General features: G+C 41.0%; 1 protein-coding gene across 1 annotated transcript; it reads left to right on the plus strand.

Moving 5' to 3' along the window:
- The first annotated feature begins 98 nt into the window (after positions 1-98).
- LOC115580475 (polycystic kidney disease protein 1-like 2) lies at positions 99-17,363 on the plus strand. Its single transcript, XM_030414836.1, is given in 42 exon segments — positions 99-429; positions 1,072-1,230; positions 1,322-1,510; positions 2,100-2,210; positions 2,491-2,638; positions 2,777-3,006; positions 3,112-3,522; positions 3,616-3,743; positions 3,857-3,995; positions 5,120-5,318; positions 5,471-5,582; positions 5,685-5,826; positions 6,031-6,116; positions 6,118-6,244; positions 6,417-6,559; positions 6,656-6,835; positions 7,243-7,380; positions 7,759-7,905; positions 8,002-8,126; positions 8,218-8,338; positions 8,672-8,800; positions 8,884-9,109; positions 9,285-9,481; positions 9,483-9,800; positions 10,518-10,619; positions 10,730-10,908; positions 10,989-11,135; positions 11,240-11,439; positions 11,657-11,886; positions 11,979-12,195; positions 12,599-13,074; positions 13,710-13,806; positions 13,886-14,026; positions 14,101-14,286; positions 14,408-14,738; positions 14,883-15,016; positions 15,113-15,240; positions 15,326-15,486; positions 16,208-16,418; positions 16,524-16,625; positions 16,712-16,843; positions 16,937-17,363. Coding segments are annotated over 42 exon segments (7,572 nt in total). The 5' UTR covers positions 99-107; the 3' UTR covers positions 17,108-17,363.
- The last annotated feature ends 1,078 nt before the right edge of the window (positions 17,364-18,441 follow it).

An 18,441-nucleotide genomic window follows, 5' to 3' on the forward strand; every position in this document is an offset into this window, starting at 1 on the left:
GTAGCCCTCCTAATGTCAGGAATAATCCTCAAGAGTTGCTGACGTCAGTGCCCTTTAAAGACATGATGCTCTAAGAGAGTCTGAGCAGTGTGCAGGTGGTCACAGAGATGGAGAGCACCACTTTTCCCACACTGACTTTGCTTCTGTTCCTCAGCTGGACATGTTATGCTGAGGAGGATACAGAGGATACTCTCTACTGTCCAGAGCACCAGGAGGGTTTTGATGGCTCGTGTTATGAATTTGTGGCTCTGCAACGATCTTTCCTCAGTGCCCAGGTTTGGTGTGAGCAAGGTGGAGGACACCTGGCCTTCATCCTGAATGATGAAATCCAGCAGTTTCTTCAGAAGCACCTGGAGCCGGGGAAGGACTGGTGGCTCGGGCTGGCACCCGCAGCTCCAAACCTCACGCTCGACTCTGCTGCCTCGGAAGGTGAGAGGGCATGTGGACCGGGGAACCAGAGTAGAAACCTCAATGACTTTTCAATAGTTTTATCTATATCTTTAGTGACTTTACATATATTTGTAATATAAAAAAATAATAATGATAAGATTAAAAAGAAAACCCACCATTTCAGAAATAAGTCAGTATTTGAATAATCTGTGATCAATTATCAAATATCTCATAACTGAGTAAAAAAAGTCACAAATAAGGATTATTGCCTTACCTGCTATCTCATTAGTCAGCTTGCTCGTCCTTTGTAGAGACCTGCAGTGAGGTTGTTTACTGACATTTGTTAGAGGACTGACGTGTTAAGATATCTCCCTCAAGCAGCAGGTGTAAAAAGAGATATTTCTCATTAATTTAAGCGTCTCAATTGGCTTGCTGTCGAGTGGCTTGATTTACAAATGTGCCTTTTATTCCCCCTCACAGAGGATGAGTCTTTGTCATCCATTCGCCCTGTCACCGGCTTAATCTGCTGCTTTGTTCTTTTATGATCGCTAAATTGCATCTTAACAAGCTTTTGTTAACAACTGTAGTGCTAACATTTTCTGCAGCAGTTTACCCAAGAAACAGAATTCAGAATCAAAGTTTGATCAGTCTTATTGTTGTGATTCTTTTGTCCTTTCCCAGGTTCCCTTGCATGGCTGGATGGCTCAGACGTCAGCTATAGTAACTGGGAGAACAGTCCAGATCCACACACAGCCTGTGGACATGTCCTGAGACATTCAGGCTTCCAGTGGGAAGCAACAGGAAACTGTAGTCAGGAGCTCAACTTCATCTGCCAGTTTGGTGCGCTCTCCTAAATAAATAAACGTCTAGCATTAAACTTATGTTGTGTTTGCTCCCCTTGTTTGATTCTTGATTTTCATCTCCCCCTCAGATTCAGGGCGATCTATCGTGTGTGATGGCCAAAATGCAACACTGCAGTGTGGTTCTGGCCAAGTTATAGAGGTTGACGATGGCTTCTATGGTCGAAAAACAATTCACTACTGCCGATCTAAACTCATAGCTGCACCTACATCCTCCCAGGAGGAGTGCAGCTGGATAGATGTCACAGATTCAGTCACAGGTATACAAACGTTTTTTACATTTTTATTTATTTATTATAGAGAACCACTTTTCTATGCTACATATTAACAATCTAGCAATTATGAAATGTGAAATATGTATAATGACCTGACAAATTATTTACATAACTTGCTGTTTTAAATAATGGAACAGTTTTTTTAAAGGCACATTTGAATTAACAATAAAATCTATGGAAACATATTTGACTGTGTTAAAGCCGCTGCAACATAAAACCTACTCGAATCCTCTTAAGCTACGTTTTTATTTCATGCTTTGTGTCAAACACAAAAGCCATGATTGCCCTGTGACTGCAGACAAAAGGATTACATTTCCAGAAAAGACATTAGACAAATCCACTCTCAGGAGCTGAATAGACTTGACTTGGTGTTAAAGTACATTCACATTCATCTCAGTCTGGGATTAGTATTGCCACAAGAGTTCATGCAATTATGAAGCAAATATCTGGTGTTTCTTCTTTTTGTTAATAAACCTCTTCAAGAACAATTAGATGCTACTAGACCCTCTCATTAAAGAGTTGGATAGGATGAAAATTTAACTGAATCATTTACTTGACTTGTGTGTCATTCCAGCCCACTGTCACGGACTGCAGGCTTGCCAGGCTCCAGTGGATCTGAGCTCTTTTGGTGAACCGTGTCCTATGCTCGGAAGTTACCTGTCTATAGAGTACCACTGCAAACATGGTCAGATTTGCCCTTTTATACTTCCACTATACGGGAGCACGAAGTCATGGGTTATGTGTAGTTAACAACTAGGTGGCCTTAGCCAAAATTGTAGTTGATGTCGTCATGCTCAGACTATGTTGTGCATGTCTTGTATTGCTCTTTCACCTCTCACCTCCTTTGACAGCAGAACTATGTAGCCTCTCAAGCTAAACTCGCAAGTCGACTTTCAACTCTTTCATACGGTTGCCATGCTGAGTGACCTTTTATTACAACATGGATGAATATAAATTCCTCTCAGGACTCCACCTGTTGATGAGCAAGCTGGCGGCCGTCTTTGATAATGTCACCATCACCGTGAAGTGGCTCCTTCATCCTTTTCAGGGAAACCTCACGTGCAAACTCAATGCTGGAGACGGCCACACTATTGATCCATACAGCCCAGCAGAGTAAGCAACACTGCATTCAACCAGATAGAAAGTAAAATAGCAATTCTCTGGATAGATAGATAGATAGATAGATAGATAGATAGATAGATTGATTTTATTTGTGTAGTAGTTAAACACTATTAAACCTTTCGCTTACAGGATGGAGAGCAATGTGATGCATGTTTTCAACCGTCCTGGTGTTTTTATGGTTGGAGTGGAGTGCAGCACCAGTGACTGGCATGTAACAGCTCAGAAATCCATCACCATTCAGGAGCCCGTCGGAGAGTTCGGTCTCATTACATGCTATAGCAGGAACATGTCAACAGATGGCCCTAAATTCAATGCTCTCCATGGTAGACCTGTTCAGATCCAAGTTGAAGTGGAGGCAGGTAAGTCAGTCTTACACTGTAGGGGAATAAACGCTTCCAATAAATCACTTCTCAAATAGAATCAACTGAATCATTTGTCGCCCTTTTTTTTCCTCCTGTAAATAGGTACAAATGTTTCCTACACAATTCAACATAAAGGCCATGTGGTTGCAAACTCATCGGTGGACACAGGGATCACACCCCACAACATCACACTGAATGCCCTTGTGCTGGAGAAGCTTGGACATGGCTGCCACAACCTGACCCTAACCGCCTCTAACAGGGTCACATCCCAGCCAGTGTCGACCGGTCTGGAGCTGTGTCTGCTGGAGCCAGTCGAAGGTCTGCAGGCATCAGTGACAGCAGAGGGAGACGACTGTCCAGACTCCACCAATCTCATCATTGGTGTTTCGTTGGAGCGAGGAGCTCCTGTGGAGCTGCTCTTCACTCTGACTGGAGCCACTGATGCTATCTCTGAGACCAGAGACATGCTTAACGGGAGCTTTCAAGCTTATACATTCTCCAGCCCACTTGAAGGTACTTCAGCCTAAGCTGTACTGTAATTGAGTGAAAAACCAAACATATAATACATGTGCATAGTGATCTTAAAAACTGTTTGTTTTGGTGAAGGATTGTTGAAGGTGAAGGTACGAGCTGTGAATGCCTTCTCAACCTCTGATGTGGACGTGGACTTAAAGAACATACTTCAGGCTTGTCAGAATTACTCTGACCGGTCACCAGATGACTATGACAACACAGTATGTATACAATGAGCGTGATCTGTGCATACATTTATTTCAACTAACATTAAATCATCAATGTGTACATGTCTGTTTCTGTTGCAGCACAATGACTTTGTTTCCATCCACAGACAGATGCAGACGACTCTTATGACTTGAAGATGATTGCTACTCCGGACACTTTGGTCGACTACACTCAGAGTGTCACACTGAGCGCAACTTGGACTGAATCGCTACCCAGCAAAGGACTCACATTTGATTGGAAATGTAGTAAGTGCAACAATTAATTCACCACTCAACATTTTTTTGTTTTAAAAGTTAAACACAATGTGAAGAACACACATATGATCAAAAACAAAAACGTTTTAAGAACGGTGAATCTTGAATGCTCAGTGTTTATATCAGTGAGAACATTCTTAATTGTCTGGACCCAGCTGGATTTGTTTTCCTCATCTGATCATCAGAAAGGGAAGATGAGCGCACCAATAAAATGAATCTCTTCCAGCCCAACTTTCACTTTCATTTTAGCAGAAAAGTTATCAGACTTAAAATGTAATTTCAGTGTCATTAATCATCATATTGAGATCACAGTGTTAAGAAACCTGTTTGTTTGTCAGTGGAACACATGATCATAACTGGGACATTACTGTAGATATAAACTCACTGTGTCAGAGATTGGATGATAGTTTCTGAAGTTGTAGTTGTTGTGTGGTGTACTGATGTTCACCTACAGGAGTTCCCAACCTTTTTCCTTAGGGGTGAACACAATAATTGCAGGAAGTTTGTGTAAACAAGTCATTTGGAAGGATTTTGAGCAAATACTTTATTGTGAATATTGCATTAAAGACACATTTTTACTGATATTGTTAGAAATGTTTTCTTTGTCATCAGTATGATTTTCATTTATAACAATCATACGTACTAAGAATGCTATCTTTTAGAAACAAACTGCGTTTTCTTATTCCTGAAGCTTGGTATTTGTTCTATTAGCTCTTTGGCTGTTTTAACTTCCTACTTTTCTAATGCAGTACAAGGCTGTTTGGCAGTGAAGGCTCAGTGAATCTAACTTGTGTTCAGGTCTTCACCATGCCCTTGTCCTTTGAGTTTTAAAAACAGAATGAATGAAATGCTTAAATGTAAGCCCACTATGAATTTTTCTCACACATCTTACATTCCTTTCCTGTGGTGACCCCTAGTGGGGGTCAAGACCCTCAGGTTGGGAAACAGTGTTTTACTTATAAAATTGATAATAAAAATTTACCTTGACTTGATTGCTTTGGGTTCTTCTTTTTTTGTCCACCCCATGTAATTGTGATTCATCTTTTTTTTTCTCTATACATCAGCAGCACTGTTATCTCTATTTTCAAGTTCTACCCCGGCTTCTTTTCATACAGGAGGAGAATGCAAATGTGGAAACAAGACTCAAGGTGAGACTCGTGTTGTGGAAAAAGACTGCCTTCCAGATCCATTTGATATTTTCATATATGCTGTAATTGCGAGGAGAACTACCTGGTTTCGGAAATCGGTTAAACTTGCTTCAGCTTCGAAGTGCATCTCTGTTGTTCTGACGGAATTCACAGATGTCACCATCAGGTAAAAGTCGTCCATTTGTTGAAGCTTAAATATTCTCAAAATAATTACTCTGCAGATCGTTGCAGGGGTTGACACACCACCACAAATCTTGCAATGCTGTAAACATGTAGTTGGAATGGGTCATAGATATATATTTACTTTTATTCTTGCAGTTGTGATAATTGTGCTTCAGTAAACGTGAACAACGATGTAAAGCTAAAACTGAGCTGTGAGACAACTTGCCCAGATGTAGTTTGGCATATTGAAGACCCCAAACCTTCTACGGTGAGTCTGAGTCAGCCTATCCAGCATTAATTGATTTTAAACTGTTGCCTGAGAGATTAATACTTCAAACACTTACAATATTAACCGTTGTCTTTTTTCCAGAAGAACCTTCACAGATGTTTCTCCAAAGCAGGTAGAAGGCCGTCTATTGAGAGGCAGGATGGCGACACTGAGTATGTTGTTCATAGCCAACATCTGAAAGCTTCAAGGGAAACATTGCACAACATCAGCGTGATTGCTTACAGTACGTTGTCAATGATAATTTTTAGATACAGATAAAGTGTTGATATGAATCGGGATTCAGGCATTTTTTAACGGCTCTTCAAAAGCAGTGCTGCGTTTGAGAATATGTATTCATTTTGTTTGCTTTAAATTAAGAAGTTTTTTCCACTTTCTGGCCTTGAAAGAAGAAGCATTTGACAAAATTTGTGTTGTTCTTCTTTTCCAGGCAAGACGGAGCCAGGTTTTGCCAAATACACTTTACCGATACCAGGTCCTGCACCAACTGAACCAGCTGCAACTGCTGCGCCTACAACCCCCACCCCCCCCCTCATGTAGCATCTCTCCAGGGTCGGGAACAGTCCTCGATGCTTTTGACATTACCTGCAAAGCAACCTCTTTCTGCTCCACGGGATGCTCTTACTGCTTCAAGACAGACACAGGTGAGAATTCGCACCACTGTCTCTTTGATTTATTTCACTTTTAAACACATTTTAAAGTGAAAATGATTACCTAGTATTATTTTTAAAGTTATGACCATTTACAAATGCATAAACTGAGACATAATCAAGAATTCCTCACAAGTTTTACTACATTGTCTCTTTTATCTTCAAGGCCAACATTTACGCTGCAGTAATGCAAATGAGGTGAAATCTGTCTTCTTGCCTCTCGGAGATGAGAGCAACAATTACAGTTTGTCTGTTCTGGTGACTGTGAAAAATGAATATGAGGAGGCCACAACAATGGTCTCCACCCAGGTTTGTCATCTAACGTGATCAGATAAATTAAAATTGGCAAAACAGGCTGTCCATGTCAAAGACTTTTAATGATTTCAACTGTTAATGTTCCTCAAGGTGCGAAGAAGCAGCTCCGGCACCTCTGTGGATGCTCTCCAATCGGCAGTGGAGGATACTGTGAGTCAGTTAGAGCAGCAGGGGCTGCTCTCTGGCGAGGCCCTCGGACAGATATTCACTTCAGTTTCTGATATGTTGAACATAGAAGCTGGCCAAGATCAGAAGGATGCAAGGATGAAGGTAACAGAATGATATTTGTGAGGCTTACAATTAGAAGTCGTAATTAATCAGTTTGGTTAAACTAGATTTTGTACTTTCTTGAAGTTCACTTCCAGATTTAAGTATGTTATTTAGTTTTTATTTTGAGTTTGATGTTTAATGGTCTGGATTTATTCATAACTTAGACTTAAATGTTCAGTTCATCAGTTATCCAGGTGCCTATTTAGTCAAAGATGATTATTAGTGTAGTATCAGTATTTTTATCTCCACATGTGAAGGGCTATTATCTTGATAATCACCTATCAGCTTTATCCTGTTTCAGACTAGCAGTAATGTATCTGCCTTTAAAAATCCTCCATCAGTCGACTTGCATTTACAACTTGCATGGGGAGCAACGTGATGTTGATCAGAACTTCCTTCCCCTTTAGCTCAGAGAGCAAATGTTGACCAGAATGACCTCGGTTCTTCTGGACTCACCCAGCAACACCACTCAGGGAGTGCGAGTGACGGCCAGAGCTGTGGCTGGACTCACCCAGCGTCCTGACGAGCTCAGTCCAGCTGCTCAAGTAACGTACAGTATATCAGTACAGCAACATTAAGAAATCTACAAATGTCCATAGGAAAAAAGGCAGTATAGTACAGCCCTTTGTAAATAAGCAATGGCAATACTTGACAGAAGATTTAGGGTATTTCTGTATTGCAACACCAGCTGTAAATGACATGTTAGCCATTGTTTCTTAATGAAAAACAACCTTTTGAGCATGCCGTTAAGGATTCAGAGCATTTCACTTCTCAGCGATAAGTGCATTCTGCAGGAACATGCAGACCGTGCTACTTCAAACCATTTTCAACTGCCTTGCTCATCCAATAAATAATCTGTATTGCTCTAGATATAATGTCTATCGGCTCTCCAGTCTTTTTCTGTTGCTTTATTTTCTCTCCAGGAAGAAGCGGGCTCATTGTTGGTGGACCTCAGCTCCTCCCTCAGCACTGCCAGAGTTAATCAGGAAGACGGAGATGATGGAGAAGTTGTGCAAGCTGCTACGCCAATAGTCGAAGCAGCCAGTAATATTTTGAACGTTTCATCAAATGTAAGGGAAACACTATCACTTATCACTTGCTAAATATCTATTTTTCCTCTGTCCTCTATGGTCTTTACCAAACAAGATGATTTATGTTTTCATCAGAAAAAAGTCTCAGAGTTTCTTCTCACGGGGATAAACAATGTCCAAAGTGCTTTGCTGATTAATAAAAAGCTGAACGGAGAGCCTGCCATCATTGATTCTGGCCAGATCAGCGTGTATGTCAACAGGTAAGAGATGATTGACACTGGCTAGAACATGTACTTGATGAACTAGGGCTTGCTGAAGTCACTAAGAATATTGTGATTATGCTTCCTGCAGAGTGTCTCCAGGAAAGATGCAAACGCAGGATATAAATGTCCAGAAGAACAGCTCCTCCAGGTTTTCCTTCCCCACACTGCCTTCTCATATTGTCTCTCCAGATGAGCCAGTAGATGTCAGAGTAAGTGTGTGTACTGTGGGCGACACACAGGAGTGTCTTAAAAAGTTTTTTTCCTGCGGTAGGCGGGGTCACCAGTGTGGGATGTATAAGGTGTTCCTTACTCTTAAACATCCGTAATACCCAGACCAGTTAGAATGTCAGCAGTAACTCGTTCATTCCCCATAAATAAAGAGTCCTTATCTGGAAACAGAAAATGGAGGAATGTAGAATCTCAAAACCTTTAAAAAATCTGACATCATGTCTGGCAATGGAACCAACAGAAAAATCCTAAATGAAGTTAAGAGTTACATTTTTGCACAAATTGCCCTATTCTATGTGACCACTTCCTTCTAGATGATGAGTTTTGAGACAAATCCATATTCTTGGAAGGAGGACAACATCACAGGAGCTGTCGGATCCGTCTCTCTCACCAGAGTGAACGGCTCTGTCATCACTGTAGAGAACTTACCTGAAGAGATAGAGGTAGTATTTTGTGGAGGTACTTTTAGTTACTTTGGATAACAATGGTATACTGTTCAGAATGATGTGTTTTCCTGCTGTTTCAGATTCTCTTGCCAAGGCTTGATGTTGGGCAGGAGAACAGCACAGTCCTGGACCTTGCCAATTTCAGCACATTAATAATTGACGTCCCCTCGCCGGATGTAACACTCGTGCTGAAAATGGAGCCGTCTGAAGACATTTCCTTCATGCTATTCCTGGGATACAGAGATTATCCAAATGATGAGAATCATGTGGCTAAAACTCAGATCCCTCTAGAGAATGCCACAGACGGTAATATAAAACAGATTTACTTTTTATAATAATACGTCTGAAAGTCACATTTAAAATGTACTCGAGAGAGGAAGTGTGGTGTATTGACTATCCATTACTTCAAACTTCCTATGTGTTTTGGGTGAACTTATTCAAATTCGGACAGGCTGAATACAGTTCTGTCATTTCAACACAGGGGAGAAATACACCTGGGTGCTGAGTCCCAAAGACAGAACTGGAAATGTTGGAGTGCACTACCTTGTCATGAGGCCGATCGTGGAGCCAGGTGTCAAATTCATCAACGCCACTGTTAATGTGATTTCCATCGCTGCCCAGTGCAAATACTGGAATGAAACTGAGTCTTCTTGGAGTGAAGATGGCTGCAGAGTGAGTTAAAAAACATTAACACACATCGACAGTGGTTGTAACAGTATATCCTTGAAAAGTGAGCTGTGGCATTTCTTTCTGTTTGTTTCTACAGGTCGGTCCACTCACCACGCCTCTGGTCACTCAGTGCCTCTGTAACCACTTAACTTTCTTCGGCAGCTCTTTCTTTGTCATGCCCAACTTAGTGGATGTGTCACGCACCACAGAGCTCTTCGCTACTTTCACCAACAATCCTGTGGTGGTGTGTTTTGTGGGGGCCATCTTTGCTGTTTATATCATGGTTGTTGTGTGGGCGCGCAGGAAAGACATCCAGGACTCGGCCAAGGTAGTTCTCAGTTAAGACTTCCACCACATTATTTCATTTCAAGCCAGACCATTTGGGAGGCTCAGACTTTGCTGCTCACACACATAATATGAAATCCTCACAGTGTCTTTTTTGAGCTGGATTGTAAAAAAGTACCCAGAACTCATACCCATAATATTACTTTGGTAAAAGTGAAAGTCTCCTCACCTCATCTCATTTTCTTCCACTTATCTGTGAGGGTCATGTGGATGTAACTGCTTTTTCAAGGGGTTGCCAATCCCAGTTATGTCTCTGGGTGAAGGCAGGGTACATCTTGGATGAGCCTCCTTGACACACAAGGTGCCAACTGAATATCAGGAGCAATTTTGTGGTATCTTGCTCAAGGATGTAACTGTAGCTCAGTTCTGCACCAGGGGAGCTGGGATTTGTACCAGTGACCTTCCGATCACTAGTCGACCTGCTCTACCCATTGAGCCACAGCCCCCCAGTGAAAGTCACCCATATGAATAGTACCTGATAAAAAGTCAAAATATCTGATATTAAATATACTCAAGTATCAAAAATACAGGTAAAGGTAAATTATACATAGAGTATATTCACATGTGTATTTTCTTTTTTTCGTTACTCCTCTATGACAGTAAACTGAATATCTCTGGGTTGTAGTTAACATTTACTTTTCGTCATTGAATAACCAATAAAAGCAAATCCCTGAACACTGTGTCTTCCACTCTCTTGTAGGTCAAGATAACAGTGCTTGAGGATAACGACCCGTTGGCTGAGTATCGTTACATGCTAACTTTCAGCACAGGTCATCGGCATGGTGCAGCCACCTCCTCTCAGGTCGGTGATGACCCACCAGCAGAGAACGTACCTGTCTGCTGCTTCTGTTGGATGATGGTTATGATGCAGACACAACTTTGAGTATATCTGTTCATCTTGATTACTTTTAGGTGACCATAACTCTTCTGGGTACAGAGGGGGAAAGTGAGCCCCACCACCTGACAGACTCTGAGAAGCCAGTGTTTGAGAGGGGTGGGATGGACATGTTTCTGCTGACCACACACTTCTCCCTGGGAGATCTGCAGAGCATCAGGCTGTGGCACGACAACTCAGGAGCACACCCTGCATGGTAAGAGTTACGGGGCAAGACTGACTGACTTCAATCACAGTTAAGCTTGAGTTTGTACTAATTATTGATGTTACACACAGGTATGTCAACAAAGTGATGGTGCAGGATCTGGAGAGTGGTCAGAAATGGCACTTCCTGTGTAACTCCTGGCTGGCTGTAGATGTTGGAGAGTGCGCTCTTGACAAGGTCTTCCCAGTCGCAACGGAGATGGATTTGAAGAGGTTTAGGTAAGACCAGCTATAGACCTGGTGAAAACACATTACAGAGCATTTTACAATTCAATGTATTATACTCCTGACTCCAAATATGCTTTTTCTTCAATATTTTCTAGTAACCTGTTCTTCATGAAGACAGCCAAGGATTTCCGTGACGGCCACATCTGGTTCTCTGTCATCAGTCGGCCCCCCTGCAGCACTTTCACGCGTGTGCAGCGAGTTTCCTGCTGTTTTTCCCTGCTGCTGTGCACGATGCTCACCAGCATCATGTTTTGGGGCATCCCTACTGATCCCTCTGAGCAGACCATGGACCTCGGTGGGTAACTATATTCAAATATTCTGATCATTTAATCGCATAACAGAATACTTTGAAATGAGTCTAATAAAGCTTCCCAGGATTCAAATCTCAATCAGGCTATGTACACTCAGAAAGGATGTGATTATTTCTGACAATGACCTGGGGCAGGCGAAGTTTAACTGTCATTGTATGCAATAAAAAAATCACATCTGTTTAAACTCAATTTACTTTTCAGGTCACATCGAGTTCACTTGGCAGCAAGTTATGATTGGAATTCAAAGTTCGATCATCATGTTTCCTATCAATCTCCTCATTGTGAGCATCTTCAGAAACACTCGTCCACGAGAGAAGTCCACCAAAGCAGATTCAGCATCTAAGCAGGGGAAGACTGTTCGAGTCTCTCCCTCACAGACTTCTTCCCCTCATAAAGAGCTGAAGGACATCACACCAGACACTGTGATTAAGGTGAGGAAACAGATTCTCTGCAGTCATTTTCATTAGTAATGATAACTCTTCTGTTGTCTACAGTCAAGTGCTCGATGTGGTGTCTCCATTAGGACATTAAGAGGATTGCTCAGTCACTGTCAAAGGCCATGAAGAGTCCGCTGCCAGAGCTGGAGCTCCGGTCTGGTCAGCCGGCTGACATCAACACTCTGCTGTCTCTGGTGGAGGACATCATCAGACAGCAGAACCGAGCGGCGGGAGACTTTTACAGTGATGCCTCCAAGAGGGACCGCTCTATGATCCTCAGTTTAGGTGCAGTTAATCTACAAGGTAAAAAACGACACAAGCTTTACAGTGCTCTTCATATTGTGTGTTTCAGATTTGTATTGGCTGAACCAATTAAACAGAGTTATTAACAAGAAGAAAAAATAAGAAAATCAAATACAATATAAAGGCCTTTTAATACATAGGAAAGTAGCATTTTCTTTTTTTGTCTCTTCAGCTGTATCTTCCTGATGGTATTGGCTTTAAATTAATTTTAATTTATTTAGAAAAAATGTCCAAGTAGAATCATTTTCTTCATATGATCTTCTAATGCCGTCAGCGGTCCAAACCAACGTGTTGACATGAATAGGACATTTCTTTGAATTAGTAAAGTTGAAATATATATATTATAGAAAATGAATAATCCTGAAGGATTTCTTGATGATTGCTGTTTTCTTCACACGGACAGAAGACAGTGTGTGGGGGAGCCCTGAGAGGACTTCAGATGAAGCTCAGAAGAAGAGCAACAACAGCAGGTACCTCTACAGGCAGCTGCGTCACGTTGAGAAGGAGCTGGGCTTGTTGGGACCTTCTCGTTTTTCGAACCCGGGCAGCTACAACAGAGCCATGCAGCAGGTTCAGGGAATGAAAGGTCTCCTGGAGTACCGGCTCCCCTCATCCAGCCTGGAAGGAGACCAGCTGGACGGCAGCCCCAGTCCAGAAGAGAGCATCAATGGAGACTCCGCCAAAAAGAAGTGCTGCCAAGGAGGGCTGCCGTGGTGGTTTGTGTTTGTTGGCTGGATACTGGTGATCGCAACCAGCGGTGTGTCGGGATATTTCACCATGATGTACGGGCTGACGTACGGGAAAGACCGCTCTATTAGCTGGCTTATCTCAATGGTGGTCTCCTTCTTTGAGAGTTTGTTTATCACTCAACCTCTGAAGGTGAGCGACATTACAGTCCAGCGTCAGAGCACACAGTGATAACGCATTGCAAATGTTGAGAAAGTAATTCATAAGTTAAGCAATCCAATCAATGTTCAGTCTTTTCTCCTTAAGAAATTGTTACAGTACTTATACATTTATCAATCAATCATTCAAACTTTATTTAAGTAGCACAACTCAGACAAATCACAATGCAATCCAAAGTGCTATACAAGTGACAACAAATTTTGACACTACTTCTACTACTTATTGTCACATCTCAAAACACATACAACAACAAGGCTCCACAGAGTCAAGTAACTCAAGTCTTTATGTGACACTTAAGTTAAAAGAAATGTATATAGAAAAATAGAGACATAAAATAAATTATCTGATAGAAGTATGTATTGAGAAGACATTTGACATAAATAAGCTAAAAGTAATTTTGATTAATGTTGATGTATTTATAGATGTATTTCTTTGTAAAATAATTTATTGATTCTTTGTTTATTGTCAAATGTAATATCAATTCATATATTGCATTATAAACATTTGCAAAGCTATCTATGACCGTCACAGATGTCCTTCACAGTATTACAGCACAGGCATCATTGTAAAGATCCCTGGTACTGAGGTGTGAAAATCTTCCATCACAGGTTCTTGGATTTGCTGCTTTCTTTGCTCTCGTTCTGAAGAAAGTTGACCAGGAGGAGTACGGAGAGCCTCAGATAGATGACAGTCTGAGAAACACAGGTACTTTTTTTTCACAGTTTTCAATTTTTGCTTCAGTTCGAAAAAACAAAACACATCAGTCCAGTATCACTCTCATCAGATGATCACGACGCAGTGCGCGCAGCGAGAAGAGACAGTACCTGCAGTTTCTATCAGCCGCCACCTCCCACTGACATCGAGAGGATGAGGAACAACATGATCAAAGAGCAGAAAGTCTTTGCTCTAATAAGGGAGATTCTTGGTAGGAAAACCACGATAATACATGACAAAACATAATGTAAAGTAATACAATATTAATATTTGTTTATGATGCAGTCTACATGGGATTTATGTGGATGTTGCTCCTGGTGGCGTATGGTCAGAGGGACCCCAACGCTTACTTTCTGACCCAACACATCCGACAGAGCTTCAGCAGAGACATCTCAGATAGTATGAGTATTCAGGATGTGTTTACCTGGGCAAACACAACTCTGCTGAGCAACCTGTTTGGAGAGCACCCAGGTCAGTATGTTGTGAAGTTATTAAGTGTCTGACTCCCTTGCTCGCGTGGTATAAAATATGTTAGTCGTGACTAAAAGCAGAATTTATTAGGACTGACTGTGACTAATAAAATCCATCACAGGGTTCATCACAGATGGGAACTCTAAGCTGGTGGGTAACGCTCGTCTTCGCCAGGTGAGGGTGAATAAGAACTCCTGCCCTGTGGCTCCATCCATGCAGCAGCCTAAGCGGGACTGCCATGCTCTGTACTCATGGGAGCTGGAGGACATGGGCTCCTACGGTCCAGGCTGGAGCCACTATGTGGCTGATAACACCTCAGTTGACCTTAATAGCCCATGGGCGTACCAGTCCCAGGGTAAACTGAGGGCGTACCCCATCTGGGGCAGCGTGAAGCTCTACAGAGGAGGAGGATTTGTGGTTGATCTTGGGCCAGATTCACCAAATTCAAGCAAGTAAGTATCATACATTAAGGAAATTAGGTCAAGATAGTTTTTCATCAATGCTGCTTTATCTTTTCTTTTGTCTTGTTTTGATCGAGAGACCCCTAGCAGCAGAAATGACATACTGTGCATCTTACCATGTTTTTTTCTCTTTAGAACCCTTCAGCATCTTTATGACAACACCTGGTTTGACATGTACACCCAGGCGATCTTCGTGGAGTTCACAGTGTACAACGCCAATGTCAACCTCTTCTGCATCGTCACCCTCATGCTGGAGACCACAGCCATCGGTTAGTAGGCAGTGTTCAGTTACCTGTGTGAGAGCTGCATGGACACTTTTTTTAGACTAAACAGACTAGACTAGACTTATGTTGTGTTTCCTCCAGGAGCTTTCCAGTTCCGCAGCGAGCTTCAGAGTGTGCGTCTTTACCAGTCAACCGGCGGACTTCACGTCTTTGTCATGGCCTCTGAAGCCATCTACTTCTTTTTTATCATCTATTACATGTTTGTCCAGGTATGCAATCGCCACAACTTGAATTTACTATCATCACTAGCAACGTTAATTAAGTTCCTCACACGAACTCCTCTCGTCCTGACAGGGAAAGCTGATGAAGCAGCAGAGATATGCTTATTTCAAGAGTAAGTGGAACCTGCTGGAGCTGGCTATTATTATCCTCAGCTGGAGCGCACTGTCTGTCTTCATCAAGAGGACCTTACTGGGAAAGCGGGACATTGAGTACTACCAGAACCACAAAGACCAGTAAGCAATAAGAAAGACACAACCCTTACAAGTATATACTTACAGATCTAATCTTAATATTGGTATGAACAACAAGTTTTGCTTATTCATTGTCCATTATGCTTGTTTATTTTCAATTTTCTATTCTCTAACATAGTTAAGTGAGTAAGTGCATCTCACACTTAAACCTCAGAGTACGCATGGTTTAAAGTATGTGTGAGGTATGCACATTCTTCCCTAAGAAATACCAGTTTATGTGAGGGAAAATCGTACATCTGGCCCTGGTGCTGTTTCTATCAGTCTGAGCCTGTGTTCTGTTTTTGGTTTGTTTGTTCTTATTGTTTAGTCTTTATTTGTCCACCTGTAGGTGACATAATGCGTCCATCCTCTTCTTGCTGTAAAAAGTTCAAACTAATAAGGCAAGGCAAGGCAAGTTTATTTGTATAGCACAATTCAGACACAAGGCAACTCAAAGTGCTTTACAGACACACACAAATTACATTAAAAGACAAACATTTCATTTAAAAGACATTAAAAATTGCATTATAAAAAAAAAAAAAAAAACTCAGAGTAATAATGCAGTTCAAAGACTTGAATTGCTTCAGTTAAAAGCAGTGGCAAAAAGAAATGTTTTGTTAATAAGTACACATTACTAGATGGACTATTATTTCCTTAATCAATTCCACAGCTCTATCAACAGATTGTTAAAACAGGACCCTGTCCTCTCATACTCTGTCTCCAGATACGCCAGTTTCCATGAGACGGCCAAGGCTGATGCAGTGCTCGGGTATCTGATTGCCTTCCTGGTGCTGTTGGCTACAGTCAAACTGTGGCACCTGCTGAGACTGAACCCAAAGCTGCACATGATCACAGCCACGCTGCAGCGAGCCTGGACTGATATTTCAGGCTTCCTGGTGGTCATGACCATCATGTTCCTGGCGTACTCCATCGCTGTGAGCAGATTCCCACACTTAACATCAACATGCTATACATTGTGAAATAATACTAATTCAAAAGGTGATCTTTCATACAGAGGTAAACTCTCTTCTGTTTTTCAGTCTAACCTGATGTATGGCTGGAAGCTTTACTCCTACAGGACTCTGCTGGATGCAGCACAGACCATGATCAGCCTGCAGCTTGGCATTTTTAACTATGAAGAGGTTGGCATTAGACAATTATAACTGTACCACAGCAGATTATGACAGTTGAGCCCTCTTCAGTGTATATCTTCCTCCTGATCCCTCAGGTGCTGAATTACAATCCAGTTCTTGGGGCCTTTCTCATCGGCTCCTGCATCGTGTTCATGACCTTTGTGGTGCTGAATCTCTTCATCTCTGTCATTCTGGTGGCATTCAGTCAGGAGCAGATACATCACAAGGTAACTCACACAATGCCAAGTCAGAACTGAGTTGTTACCATTATAGAAACAGCCACTCACTGTTCACTCACATATATCTCACTATTCTTACAGCCATCAGAAGAAGATGAGATTGTGGACCTGATGCTGATGAAACTGTGCAGTTTGTTTGGACTCAAATTTAAGCAACAAGGTGGCGACTGCCTAACTGAGAGGCCAGATGTTTCATCTGTTTCGAATAATGGACTCTCGATGATTTCTTCTGGGAATAGTTGTGATGGTTAAAATGTTGCCACAGAATGCTTTGCTTCAATTATTGCTTGCCATAGCTTGCTTCATTAATCAAACAAACGTCTTGATGCTTTGTGACAGAATATTAAGTCCTTACAAGTCTATACATTTTCAGAATTTCTCTCCAGAGAAGCTGAAACACTGAAAGAACGTAGGAATTGAGGATACTACTTATATTATGCACTGATGCACTGTATTTAAGCTGCAGTATATTTTGTTAAGCAAATAAATTTGTGTTTCTGTGACTATATCTGGTACAACATGCTTTTATTCCCCAAAAATATATTAATTGGTACTTGGTGACACATTTTGTTTGCATCAATCTGACAAAAAAAAAAAGTTCTACCAGCTGTCATCCTAAATGTCAGCAACGTATTTCAGTTATGTATATAATTATAGTTATATAGTTAGTTTCTCACAAGAAAGTGTGTAGAAGTAGCGAAATGAAAATCAAATACAAAAAATAAAAAAATCACTGATAACAAAAGGTGGATCTTGTTTCTTTATAAAACAAATATTATCACTGAATATTAAGTTTATCTAAGACTTATCTTATAGTACTCATAATACATACCATAATATATAACAGCTAAGAAAGCATGATTATTAAATAACTTTTGACACAAAAAGGTGGCTGCATGAAACAACTGATAAGGAAAACAGCTCTTCGTGCAAATGATGTTGCTACCTCTAGATATTATTAGATTCAACAAGATATCATTTTACTGCATTTATATAGGCAAAATAAATAGTAATATGTAATACAATCTGGAGAGCTGTGAACTATAAACATTGGTACGAACTTGATATCTTTTGCCAGGTGCCTTTAAACGCCTTTTTGCCATTTCAGTTATGTTATGGTGTGTTTTTTTTTCGTGCACAAATTGAATCATCCCATTTGGAATAGCACAAGTTAAAGAAATGCATTTTCTGAAAGGAACTGTAAAACTGTACAGGCATAACTGCTCATAAGACAGCATATTGATTTATCTTTATCTTTTTTCCTTTTTTGTAATAATATGTATCACAAAACAGGCAATACAAACAAATCAGACATTTACTACATACAGTGAAACAGAAAGATAAGACATTCTAATAGATAATGACTGCAAAGTAATTCTGCTTGGAGTTGTAAAGGTAAAAAAAATACTAAAAGACAGAACAAAAGAAAGAAAGAGGAAAGAAAGAAAGAAAGAAAGAAAGAAAAAAGAAAAAAGGAAGAAATAAAAGGTACAACATAAGATCGACCAGCTCATCGTACAGCTTAATGGTTTTGTCACTTTCTTTTAGTGTCAATGAGTGCCAGAGTTTTAATTTATTCTCTAAGC

This window comes from Sparus aurata, chromosome 4, assembly GCF_900880675.1.
Source record: "Sparus aurata chromosome 4, fSpaAur1.1, whole genome shotgun sequence".
Classification (NCBI taxonomy): Eukaryota; Metazoa; Chordata; class Actinopteri; order Spariformes; family Sparidae; genus Sparus; species Sparus aurata.